At 39.5% G+C, this 13,728-nt stretch overlaps 2 protein-coding genes across 2 annotated transcripts; both read right to left on the bottom strand.

The window, feature by feature from the left end:
* Positions 1-218: 218 nt before the first annotated feature.
* FOMMEDRAFT_149240 (uncharacterized protein) lies at positions 219-1,649 on the bottom strand. The gene is made up of 5 exons (XM_007271404.1): positions 1,521-1,649; positions 1,334-1,461; positions 1,111-1,268; positions 1,024-1,055; positions 219-938 (listed from the first exon to the last, which is right to left on the bottom strand). Exons 1-5 carry the CDS (start codon positions 1,557-1,559, stop codon positions 477-479), a joined length of 819 nt encoding a protein of 272 aa, XP_007271466.1. The 5' UTR covers positions 1,560-1,649; the 3' UTR covers positions 219-476.
* A 1,251-nt stretch (positions 1,650-2,900) lies between these two features.
* Positions 2,901-6,394, bottom strand: FOMMEDRAFT_33100 (WD40 repeat-like protein; the record flags this gene model as incomplete). Its single annotated transcript, XM_007271379.1, has 5 exons — positions 2,901-3,625; positions 3,671-3,754; positions 3,800-3,884; positions 3,936-4,895; positions 4,949-6,394. Coding segments are annotated over 5 exons (3,300 nt in total), but the record flags the coding sequence as incomplete, so codon positions are not given.
* Between the last annotated feature and the right edge of the window lie 7,334 nt (positions 6,395-13,728).

Genomic DNA, 13,728 nt, shown 5'->3' with positions numbered 1-13,728 from the left:
GATGGCGTCTCCGAGACTCGGCATTTTCTGAGGTCAAGGTATGAAGAAGGTGTATATGACGAGTTGACTTGAGGACTAGCTAGAAATTGCTTTTGTAATTAGCGTAGAAATTAGGCTTTCTCTTGGTCTCTGGCAGTCGCGGAAAATAAATGCATATGTTCGGCGACATTTGTTATACACTATTTGGAACGTGTATCAGACATACATGATTAAAGCGTGGCAGATAGCGCATAATCGGATGTGAGTCAAATCTGTTCTTATAAAAGGCCCGAAGGCGGTAGGTCACATGGTAAGATGCTGGGCAATGCACAAAATGTTACAGTAGGAGAAAAAATGAACAGAATGCAATCTCAGAATTGGAGGGAACAAGTGAACGCCCATAACTGGGAGAAGAAGTAAATGGATAGAGTGTAGGAGCATCTCGTCTGTTGGAAAAACTTGATTTAGACTTATGAGCCCTCTGTTGTAACACGTGCTCAAGACCCAACGAGCGGCGCGCGTTCCTCGTCATGCAAAATGCCGCCTGCATGTCTATGTGCAACGAGGTGTCCGTACAAGCTCTTCGCAATCCAGAATAAGCTCAACAACGCAAACGCGAGCGCACTCCAATGGATAAACGCGCTCGATCGTTGGTGCTCGAACACTGCGAAAAGGGCCCACGCAATTGCGATTGAGCCGCCCAAATCACCTTCGGGAGCGGAGAAAGCATAGGTGGCTGCTGTTGCTTCAAGGAAGAAGAGGCCGAGGAAGACGAAAATCTTTGTCCAGACTCCCGGGCTATGAGTGAGTGCATTCACACCGAAGGCTTCGAAGAGAGAGAGAATGACGAGGACGGTTGTCCAGCCGTGGTACAGTGAGAAGGGGAGATGCACGAATAGTTCGTCAGCCCATGATTCGGATTTGTGGTACCGACGGACAATGTAATAGATGTGCGTCACCTGTAATGCCGAGGAGAAGGGGAATAGGTAAGACATTCTGTCTATGAAGTGCTGCGCTGTGGCAAGCGAAAATGAGGACACGTACAGTAGAGCTGACCAACAAGGCAAAAATGAAAGCTAGAGATGGTCGTTAGATAAAGAAACAAGATTAAAAAACGAGCTCGCAACCCACCAACAACATAATATTGCTTAATCCACACATTCACGTAGATTGCGTTGAGTACGGCAAGCAGTGGGAAGCGCCACGAAATGCCATCAATGATCACACGCTTTCCGCCCGGGAAGAACTGGTAGATTATAGCACCGAGCAGTAGGAGATGAATAAGTGACCTGCATGCATCAACGCGTGTGTGAGTAATGTGAAGAAAGTGAAATGACGTTTGTAGATGCCTCACCAAATTGCGAACGCGTAAGATGCGGGTGTGAAGTACGTCTCCTTGCCTGAGCGGTATGCGCCCTCAGGACCTGCGACAGAGTAAATGTTTGAGCCTAAGAATAGGAAGTATACGATGACATTGACAATCTACGGATCATCATCAGACATGTTTCAAGGCCAGGCCAGGAAGATGGAGAGGAGAATACCTTGAGCAGAATGCCATCCCTCCAAGAGCTGTCGGCCATGATAATAAGTTGTTGCAGAAACTGTGAGGTTCGTGTTCAATCAAAGGAAAGCGAAGGGATTAGGGAGGAGACAACTGGGAGACATTGTGTTGGTGATGGGCGAGGTATTATATGCATGAGGGAGACTGGGCGTGATGTCATTGAGTGAGGTAGGTATCACGGGATCCACGCCACTGTCACTCCATGAGGCATATCTACCAGCCAGCTGTTTATTCACAACCTTGCATATGGACTCGACTGAGATCAAGTAGTAGAATGCAATCGTGTATAGCCCACAGTCGAAATGTTGTATATCACAGAGTGAGGGTCATAACTTATAAAGTATCTGTAAGGCCTAACCCAAGATTCACATTCGCCTCTTCAACACCACCACCACCAGGTCCACCACCACCACCAGTATTTACATCTGACTAGAGTTAGCCATTGTCGATTGACTTGGCGACTTAGACTTCTCCCGTGTCAAAGGCCAAAACCCACGAAATCCATTCCTCCAAGGAAACTCTCTCTCAGCAAACACCTCCATCAATTTCACCACACAGTCGCTTGCTACACTCACAAGCACAAGTTACAAAGCTAGACTTGTGAGACTCGACTATACTCTGCATTTGTAAGTGTAGTCGTTCAATGTGGTGAGGTCTAGAGGTTTAAGAATATCAGGTAAAGGTGATCCGAAATAGAATAAGAAAAAGTCTTCAGATGCAATAGTTTGAAAGGATTTAAAAGAGAGAGAAAAGTGCAAAAGTGTAAAAGTGAAAGGAACAGTAAGTGAAATGGGTGAACACACGTCCCGAGAACAACCTCGGAAGCCTTGAGATCACGCACTGCATAATCGAGTATCTGTGCACAATGTTTCTACAGGTGTGTGTCACAGAGCCTAAGAATGTTGCCTATTGCATATACAGACCATGCTTTGCACTTGAATGAATAGAAGGTACAAAACTAGATTGACGTTGATAATTAGAATGTATTATACAACACTCGTCGTATTCTATAAGAAACAGCAAGCAGGGTTCTTGTGAGCGGGACTATTGATGACAAGTCACTTTGACGGAGGGATGAGGTGGTTCAAAACATTCCTGCCACCGCTCACCAAGAGCAGCATTCATAAAGTCCAACCTAGTTGAAAACGAGCAACCAGAGACTCCAGTATTTCTAGATCGCCAAAGCATAGGCCGAAGATCAGGCAGAATCCACAAGAGTAGTTCTTCCTCGCCTGAGTCGCCTCTGCGTATCCATCCATCTCCATCCATTGTCCAGTCAAAGACGGGATCTATGTCGAGAGAAATTTCAAAGACACAGCGTCAGGCATTGACCACTGAGCAAGGAAGTTGTTGACATACCTTGTACATTCCACATTCTGACCATACAATCTAAGGAGCCAGAGACGACGCGTCTTCCATCCGACGAGAATGCGACAGACCACACCTGGTTTGTATGGCCTTCGAAGGGCGCAAAGATGGCCTGTCCACTGCAAGCATCCCAGACACGGACTGTCCCGTCCGCAGAGCCCGAGACGATGCGTGCTCCGTCAGGAGAAAAGGCAACTGACTGAACCCAGTCTGTATGTCCTTCGAAAGGCCCAGCTACGACCTGACCGTTCTCGACGCTCCAAACCAAAATGATTTGCCAAGAACCGGAGACGACACGTGTGCCGTCGGGTGAGAAAGCCACTGACAAAACCCCGTCTGTGTGCCCTTCCAAAGGCCCAGAAATGATTTCACCACTTTCGACGTCCCAAGCTATAGTTGTTGTGTCCCTGGAGCCAGAGACGACGTATCTGCCATCAGGCAAGAAAGCAGCAGATAAAACAGCATCCTTATGCCCTTTGAAAGGACCAGAAGTCGTCTTTCCGCTCTCGACATCCCAGATTCGAACTGTTTCGTCATCAGAGCCAGACGCAACATGTGACCCGTCTGGCGAGAAGCAGACAGAGAAGACAAGTGACGTATGTCCTTCGAAAGGACCGGAAACGGCATTTCCGCTTTCGGCGTCCCACACGCGGATCGCCGGATCCCAGGAGCAAGAAGCAACACGCCTTCCATCCGGCGAGAACACAACTGACCAGACTATGTCTGAGTGTCCTTTGAAAGGTCCTGAGACCATGCGTCCACTTTCAGCATCGCATACTCGAATCGTACCATCATCCGACCCAGACACAACGCGTTTGCAATTGGGCGACAAAGCAATGCATCTTACTTAATATGTATGCCCTTCGAAATCCCCAGAAACGGTCTGTTCACTTTCGGCGTCCCAGATTCGGATCGTGTCGTCCCATGAGCCTGAGGCGACACGGGTTCCATCTGGAGAAAATGCAACAGACAATACCTCTCCAGAGTGCCCTTCAAAAGGACCGGAAACAACCTGCCTGCCTTCAACATCCCAGATTCGAACTGTCATATCATCAGAACCAGAGGCGATGTGTCTGCTGTTGGATGAGAAAGCAATGGAAGTGACTGCCCTGGTATGTCCTTCAAAAGGCTTGGAAATACATTCCCCGCTCTGAGCGTCCCAGATTCGAATCGTATTGTCGAAGGAGCCTGAGGCGATGCGTGTGCCATCACGAGAGAAGGCGACTGACTCGACACTGCTTGAGTGACCTATGAGAGGGCCATGAACAGTCTGTCCACTCTCGACGTCCCAGATTCGAATTGTCGTGTCATAAGAACCTGAGACAATGCGCTTCCCGTCGGAAGAGTACGCAACAGAACTCACACCATCGTCATGGCCCTCGAACCGCTTGGCAGCCTGCCCACTCTTAACGTCCCAGACCATGACAGTGTTGTCAGCCGATCCAGAGGCAACATGCATACCATCCGGCGAGAAAGCAACAGAATAGACAGTGTCGGTATGTCCTTCCATAGGCTCAGAAACCATCTGCCCGCTCTCAACGTCCCAAATTCGAATTGTCTTATCGTTGGATCCGGAAACGACGCGCGCACCGTCAGGCGAGAAAGCAACAGACTGTACCCAGCCAGTATGCCCTTCAAATGGTCCGAAGATGACTCGCCCACTCTCAGCGTCCCAAATTCGAATTGTTTTATTGTAGGAACCGGAGGTAACACGAGTGCCGTCGGGTGAGAACGCAACAGACGTGACCCGGTCCTTATGTCCTGTGAGCTCCTTCAAGAGCGGTGACCACTGCTTCACACCCATCTGCTCTACTCGCACAATTCGTAGATCAGGCTTCAAGTAATTCGTCAGAAACTTCGACTCTCTTGATGCAAACAGAAGGAAAGAGATATATATATGAGGTGTCGATCGCGATATGGCAGGTAAATATATAGTAATCGTTCTACGTGCATCCCTCAGGAATGCCAAAACGTCGGCATTGTGTGACTAGCCGAAAGATAGCATAAGCTTCAGCTCCTATAATACACCCGCCCACTCACTGAGACCCAATTCATGGCATGAAGAAGTGCTGGGCTAGCAACATTGACCTTTCCGAGGACGCTCATCACCTCGAGCCAGTAGAGCAAATGTTTGTTAAGGAACTCCGGCAGCTCGTTTAACAACTCGTGCAAAAACGGAGCCTCGAGTAAGTGCTGGCTCCAGAAGAGACACGCGTATTCCAACTGAGGAGGAATGTTCGCCTTGATACGATTCGGGAGGTCAGGGATCTTATCGTTAGGGATATACAATGATGCTATGTCGCAGATGTTGAACCGGAGCATGTCCCTCATGACAGTGAAGCATCGCGAGGCAATGAACTCCCTTTGAGTCTTGAGGTTGATGAACCAAGGGTCTTTTTCGCGCTCAGGAGCTGATAAGTAGTCGCGGAAGGAAGTATGGCAAAATCGGATTGGTGCTCCTGGGGTATACACAATCACAGATTGCAAGCGCGAAAGCACAAGACGTGAAGAGTCTTCGTCCGAATATCCAAGTATCCCATCAATTGCATCGTCAGATAGTGGGACTTTACAAAGCAGGACGAGGCCGAGGACTTGGGAAAAGTGAAACCTGGATTCCTCATCATCGAACGAAATACCCGAGGTTTCAAGGACGGTGCAGTACAAATTATCGAGTGCAGAGACGGATTGAAATTTGGAAACAAGGTCATTTAGTCTCCGAGCAGGATAGTCGCGATCCACCAACTTGACTGCTGTTGATGCCCAGATGAAAAGACCACCTGCTGCATCTCCGAGTCGATCCATCTTCGACTGCCAATCCGCCGATGGACGTAGCTCATTTTTAGCGAACACGATGCGCATCTCGTGATCAATATAACGAAGCACTTCGTCTTTGCAGGCTGTCGAGTTGTGCTCCAACTCAACGGCGCGGATGCATTCGGACACGGATTTGAGCGCTCGTTCAATATCCAGCTCCTTTCTACTTGTAATGAGAAATCGGAAGTTCTTGGGAAGACCCGGAAGTCCTTCTCGCAAAAGTTCCAGCAAGCCTCGTCGATTCTTCTCTGTCCCACATTCATCGAGAGCATCGAGGACAATGATGACTGGTCCCTGCATGGCTTCTCCGGAATGAACGAGGGGGTCGTTGATAAGTCTCTCAAATTGGACAGTCCCTGAAGCCTGAGCGATATCGTTATCCTGCTGAATCGCCTCCATGACGTGGTTGGCAATCATAGAGTCAAATGAGGCGAGCTTGTAAGCAAGTGTGCGAATGACAGAGCTGGGCTCACTCTTCCCTCGTTGAAAGAAAATATGGGCACCAAGACGAGATATTGCGCGGAAGTGTTCTGCAATCGTCGTGCTAACTGTGCTCTTGCCAGATCCTGCAACACCATATAACCAGAACACATTCTGTTCTGAACACGATGATACCCACTCCACAATCTCGTCAAGAATAGTTCCGCGCGTTCCGGGAAGGCATTGTGGCCGGTCAAATGCGCTCACTTCGTCCGGATTGAGTCGGCTTTTCAGAACTAGTGTTCTACACTCAGCCGAATTCAGAAACTGAAATGAGAAATGAAAATACAAACGCAGTGCATCAACCTTGGAAGAGATCCGCGACGAGACAAAGGCAATATACAGGGTTGTTTCCGAATTAATTGAAGTCCTGAGTGCCTCGAGGGCCTTTATGTATCCATCGACGGTTGTATCTACGTTTAGCATGGCCATTCGCCCTGACACGCAATAAGGCGAGTGTACGTGTCAGTTGAAGATTGGACTTACTTGCAAACTTGTGACGTGCGTATTCTTGAATAAAGAGAGAGCACTCGTTGGTTTGCTTTAGGAGTTGAAGGATAGTGGTCTTGAGTCTTTTTGTCTTTTCTCGAAGTGTACTGGCTTGTTCTACGAAATCGAACGCATCTCTCATAGCGTGCACAAGGTCGACCACTTTCTCGTCCACTTTGAACTGGTGCTCAACCGCCTGTAGATAATGTCAGAGCAAGTTGGACACTACATTCTTTGAAGTACCTTGTACAGTGCTGAGACCAAACTGTTAATGCCAACATCAATTACTTTGCACAGTATTCCGACCTGTACAATTCTGTGGGAACTCTTGTCTCGAAACTGGATATCTTCGTTCGCACCATGGACTATAGTTGCTGAAGTCTGGTCCTGGTCTGGTCCGGGCATACTTCACCTGGACTCAGGACCAGACCAAATCTGCAGTCTGGGAGTGTCCCGGACTGGGGACTGGACCTATGTGGACGGGTAGTGGACCGGACCCAAGTTCCAGTCTGGTTCTGGACCGGTCCATAACCGGACCTGAGAGAAAAAAAATTTAAGAGATGAGTTAGAGTATTATTCTTTGTATCTAAGTACAAAAGTAATATATTTTTGTATATACTACATAATCTACAGACTAGACACTGTAGTGGTTTTCCTGACGCAATTCTGAGGCTTCGGCGCGAGCCTCGCGACACGAGTCCTGAAGCTGGACTACAACTGCCTCTAAGCTGGTTACTGCGATTTACGGACACTTAGTTGTCGGAACATGAATATTTAGGTACTTAGCAGCAGACGGACCTGTCTCTTCGAGGGTGGCAATATAGTTGGCACGGCGTGCACGGAAAGCAGCCTGAGCGTCAGCGTTCTTCTTTCTGAGAGTGATTTCAGACATCTTGTCTAATTTGTCAGGGGCAGGGGCATTGGCTGGCTGCTTGACTGGGGAGGGCGGCTGGGACTGCGGCGTCTTTGGCATAGGACGGGAGAGGAGTGAATATACATAAAGGGAATAAATATTTCGGGAGACAATAACCAGATAGGAAGAGTCAAGTTTAGTAAGCCATACATTGAACAGTAAAGAACAGGAATAAAGTTTTGCTTTGCTTGGACTGCCAGAAACTTGTAAAATGTACTATGCAAGTGCTAGCTAATATTCAAAGATCCTTAAAGGAGTATGATCTGTTTTAGTATAGTGAGCTAGAGATATGGGAAACGAGATTTGAGACATTAGTTCAGGTTATTCAGGTCCAGAGTCCAGTCCGGGTCCGGACGAGTCCATCGGTCCGGGAAATTTCTCAAAATGATGGACCCAGGACCGGACCTCTCCTGGACCCATGAGGACCGGACTGTAGAGGACCGGTCCATCAGTCCAGTCCTGCGTCCGGACCGAGTCCGAGCGGTCCGGGACCGGACATCAGCAACTATACCATGGACACATTATCGCAGGTTAGCCAACATTCGTTTCTTGCATTATCTTGATAGCTGCTGAGAAGAGCTAGATTCACCCGTATGCCAACTTTGCCTGGCAGCGTAACAGGGCCAGACTTGGAAGCAGCAGCCGAGGTCGAAATTCCACTCTGTTGGATTGTATGTTTGGCAGCGTCGATGTTAAGGCTAGCACTTGTCAACGAATCGACTACCTGTTAACATATATGGAATGACGCATATAAGCAACGGATGTACCCGAGACATAGCTACATATTATATATACCTACTGAATCAACAGACAATGATGCTAAGGAGAGCAAGCCAAGTCCACTATCCCCCCTCTTTGTGTGATCCCTCTAAGCCTCTCACATAACTCCTCTCAACAGGTTATGAGCCTTGTACTCCCTGCCTACACTTTATCTACACTCTACTATGTCTATGCTCCATACAGTTCTACACATCACATGCATGCATACAGCATACTACAACACAGAACTTGACTCACCTGTCTGAGTATCCCAAACATGAATTGATACACTGCAAACACACAATCTTTTGTACTACATATGACCCAGACATTATATGATTATCATCTTAGTGATTATGATTATTGGCCCAGTAATAACATAATCTATGCAGGCAACACTGAAACTATAATGAGTATCACTTACTGCAACATTTAATCACTAAAATATTCTATAATATTATAGAGATCATGTTATTATAAATAACTGATCATACTACAGACAAATGTTAGAAGGATTGAGAAAGCAAACACTACTCATCCACTATTAATATTATAATAGTACAAATGATTGACACTGTCAATAAACATGTATATATTATAGTATAAATAAAATAATAACACATATAGTAATATTACAGCCAAACAATTAATGTAAGACATGTTTCAGATATGTTAGACATGTCAGATATGAGATAAAACAAGTTAGCAGATATCCATCTAATATCTAAGACATCTAATATCTATACACTAATACAGCTTATGAAAGCATACAACTATCTACAGACAAATTAATAATAATAATAATAATAATAATAATAAAGTTACAAAGTACATTACAGTAACTATAGTACAGGAACAAGTACACAATTATAGTCTTTAAACAAATAACAATACTTTACACCTATAATAGTGTAAACATATAATAATGATGTATAATAATAGTGAACAGTAGAATAATACCTCTACCATTACTACAACAATGTAACAGAACATATTTAATTGTATAGAATGTAGATATACTTTAACAAAGTATAAATAAACTTATATTAAAGTTACAAAGCTTATATACAAGTGAAGTACTATGCTAATATAGCTAGTACAACAAACAACAGAAAAACTACAACAGACACACTTATTATAATGATTACAAACAAAAACAATTATAATATAATAAGATTAAATTAATTAATAAAATGTTTAACACATTATCTTAGACAGTATAATATATAAAGAAAAGCAGATGTAAGTATATCTATTACATCTTATTAGAGATATGAATAGATGTACAACTGATGTTGTAACTGTAAACACACAGAGAGATTTCTTAGCACATCTGAAATATTACAGACATATTACAAACATTACATTAAAATTTATAAAACAAACAGTACAATGTTACAGTATAATGTTTAAACAAAATGATGTATGTTAAACATTATGAGTTAACTTAAAACATACTGTTATATTATAACACATACTGACAAATGTATAAAAGTAAAATAACAAAGTACTAACACTACTTGTTGGATTACAAATACATGAAAGGAAATCAACAATGTACTTATGTACTTACACTACTTGTTAATTACTCAAAGAATAACCTTCTCAAATTGAAGGGGAGTAATTGAATAATATACACACTAATAATAAACATTGAATTCTTAATACAGACATATTGACTATGTTACTAAGTGAAATCTGTGATGAATCTGACAAATCCATTGAATGTGAAATACTTTATTAAAGAATATAAAAGTTATACATTACATAACATTTTCAATACTTATAAAAGTTATTCAAACAGATAATTAATAAATTAATAATAATAAAGTCTAGAAATGGTACATATTCCTAAAGTGTTCTTTACAGCAAATGTACAAACATTCATAACACAAAACTGCAAATAAACAAATGAATATTCATAATGCAGAAATGTCAATCTTATTACTGATCCTAAAAAACAATAAGTAATAGAAGTTACAGACAGATATAACAGATCATAAAGGTAAATCATTCAACACAATACAAAATAACATTGATCAGAACAAATAACAGAAGTTAACACAACATACAATTGAACTTCAACATTAAATAAATAATAATTCTACTACAAAACGAATGCTCATACTTGGCAAATAATATTAATATAATAATCTGATTAACTTAACAACATTTAATATGAAAATAAATAAAATACAGACAATTATCATATCATATAACAAAATAATTCATTAATCCAGATTATAGTTCATAGATAAAAGTGATGAATAATGAAAATAATACTTTGGAACATACATAAAATGATAAATAATATATCCATACAATAATACAAATATAATTGCAATATAATTCACAACTACAATTGAACAATACAAAGATAATAACTGTACAAACAAGTATAGAGTACATACATATAATCAAATAAAACTATTAAATTGATTCTTGTACAAACAATTAATTTGCCCTTACTGTACAATTAATACAAGCATGAACAGTATTATAACATTATAAAATACATCAGATAAATACTAATAAGTATATCTATACAATGATTCAAATAAAATAAATAAAACTAATATATAAAACACTTTACCTAGCTAATCAATTAACAAATAAAACATTGAACAAATACTACAATTGTGTATACTACTAGATTAACTAAAGTATGCTAGGAGATGATTATAGTAAACATAATCTAATATATTAATTATATACAGATTGTGTTATAATACATTATTCTTTACAAAAAGAAAAAGTAAAGAACAATAGCTATAATACTAATAAATATTCATAACATTACAATCACAACAATTTACAATAACACTGTTAATAACAAATAATACAAATGTATGTTACTAACAATTTACAACAGATAATTATGTTAGCTATTAAAGAAATAATGTAACAGATCATATAGTTACTCAGGATGTATTAGAAACAATTTATTACAGAATGTAACATTAATATATAAATATAAATAATAACATAAAGTAAACAAACAAACAATACATTCATGATATAATACATATATGATACACTTAAACACATAGTAAGCTGCCTACAGTCAGATATAATATCTATACAACAAATATATGTTAGTATAAAACCTTATTAATCTTAGAATGAAGTGATCTGGCAAAAACAAATAACATTATTAATATTACAACATACAATTGATGTAAAGCTTTAATCTGAAAACATAAATCAGTTATTACTAAATACTTAATATATATACAAAAGTAAACAAATGTAGACAGTAATGATTAAAGAAGGATATTATTACAATACCAGATATACATTTTACTAGTGTGATTCATTAGTTTCACAGTAAAGTAAAAAGAAATTACTAGTAATACTCAAGTAAATTTAATAAATAAAACACACAATTTACAATCTTACACAGTACTCATAAGATTCTACAGGTCTCTAAAGCACATATAATATTAATAACAATTTCAAACAATTTATTGTGAAAACAATACTGTCATTAAACAGTAAACTATATACAAACTTCAGATTAACTCTAAACAATTTTAATTACATTGAACAGTCTACAAGACAACAAACAACAACTTAATAATATAACAATAAACAAACTACAGAACTAATAACACAACAGCAAACAAAAACTTAATAAATATCTAACAAAGTATGAAGTTAACACATAGTAGACTAAAATATACAATACAAACAATACATTTATATTATACAAATAATATTATTATATGTAATACACAAGCAAATATAATACAGACACAATGTATAATACAGATACAATACTAATAAAAATGTTAGAACAATCTGTAAATCAAACATCTTATAAGTCTGGCCAACTTATAAATGTTTGAAGGGGAGTAGTAATAGTACTATAACTACTCCTAAAAATAAAAATAAAATAACTACAAATCAAATAAACAAATAGTTGCAAAACAAACATATTATTAAACTAATATATGTTTGAAGGGGAGTGTTAACATATATAGAATAATATATATAAGTAACAGATGTACTTAAGACATAACTATATATTATATATACTTACTAAATTAACAGACAATAATACTAAGGAGAGTAAGCTGAGTCTACTATCCTCTCTCTTTGTGTGATCCCTCTAAGCCTCTTACATAACTCCTTTCAATACTACCTCTAGTTGTAGGTGGAGGACTGTAATGATTTCTATTAACACTAAACTATAAAGTACATTAAGATAAAGTTCTACAACTAGTATTTATATTTAATTTATAAAAACTTGATAGTAATCAATCTGTACACCTTTACTATTAGTATACTTGTTTAATAAGTTATTTAGCTTAACATTAACCTTACCTAAGTACTTGTCAATTACTAACAAATTGTGTTTAAGTTGAATTTTAAATTTTGTCCCTTAGCTTGTAAACAAACTGTACAGTATAATAAGATTAAGAAAGGAACACTTGAATAAAGTGAAAAGTTTGTGTACTATGTGAATGAGAAACATTTGTTCTATTTAAGAGTTAGAGTCTTCTTAACAGTTTGTATTTATACTCTATTATTATTAAACTCAATCTTAATATACAGATTTAAGAGTTTACTGTAAAAGGTTAACTGTTACTTTATGTTAGAGGTACAAATGACTAATAAGTGTATTAGTATAGTAAGTAAGTCAAATAGGAAAAAAAAGGTAAACCTGTTAAGATTAAAATTTTTACTATAAAGGTAGTAGTTATAAAAAGGAGAAGGTACAATTGTCTCTAGCTTATTAATAGACCTTTAATTTTAAGTAACTCCTTAATTACTCATAGACAGATATAAACAGTATATTAACTATAAGTTCTCTACATACTTAATGTTTAATTCCTTTTGTGTTACTTTAACTAAATAGAAGGATAATTAATACTCATTTATACAAATAGTACTTAGAGTTGTTACAATTCTTTACTCTCTTACCTTCAGTTTTAAGGGTTCTACACTCTTCTATACTAGAACTTAGAACTTCTATCTCTTAGAGATACTGTCTATAAACTATATGTGTACTAACTTTTTGTCAGCAACAGTGTAGAGGGGACCTGAAGGCTCAGTGAGGGGACCCAGGCTACAACTATCCTACACAACAGAAATACAGAACATGAGCACCAGAACATAGTCAGAACTTGCAGAACAGGCAGAGAGAGAGAGTAAGACAAGAGTAGAGTATATAGAGTGAGCCTAAGAGTACAGGACTACCTAGAGTAGACAAGATCAAGACTACCAGACTAGTCTGATCTTGTACACCTATATATACTAAACTACACAAGAGCACTCAGAGAGTATGAGCCACTAAGAATGATAAGCCACAAAGAATGAAAGAAAGGAATGTCAAAGATAAAGGTACAAAGAATGAAGGGAA

The sequence above is a fragment of the Fomitiporia mediterranea genome (assembly GCF_000271605.1).
Source record: "Fomitiporia mediterranea MF3/22 unplaced genomic scaffold FOMMEscaffold_17, whole genome shotgun sequence".
Taxonomy (NCBI): domain Eukaryota; kingdom Fungi; phylum Basidiomycota; class Agaricomycetes; order Hymenochaetales; family Hymenochaetaceae; genus Fomitiporia; species Fomitiporia mediterranea.
The sequence above is the reverse complement of the archived record's forward strand: the minus strand, read 5'-3'. Positions and strand labels throughout refer to the sequence as shown.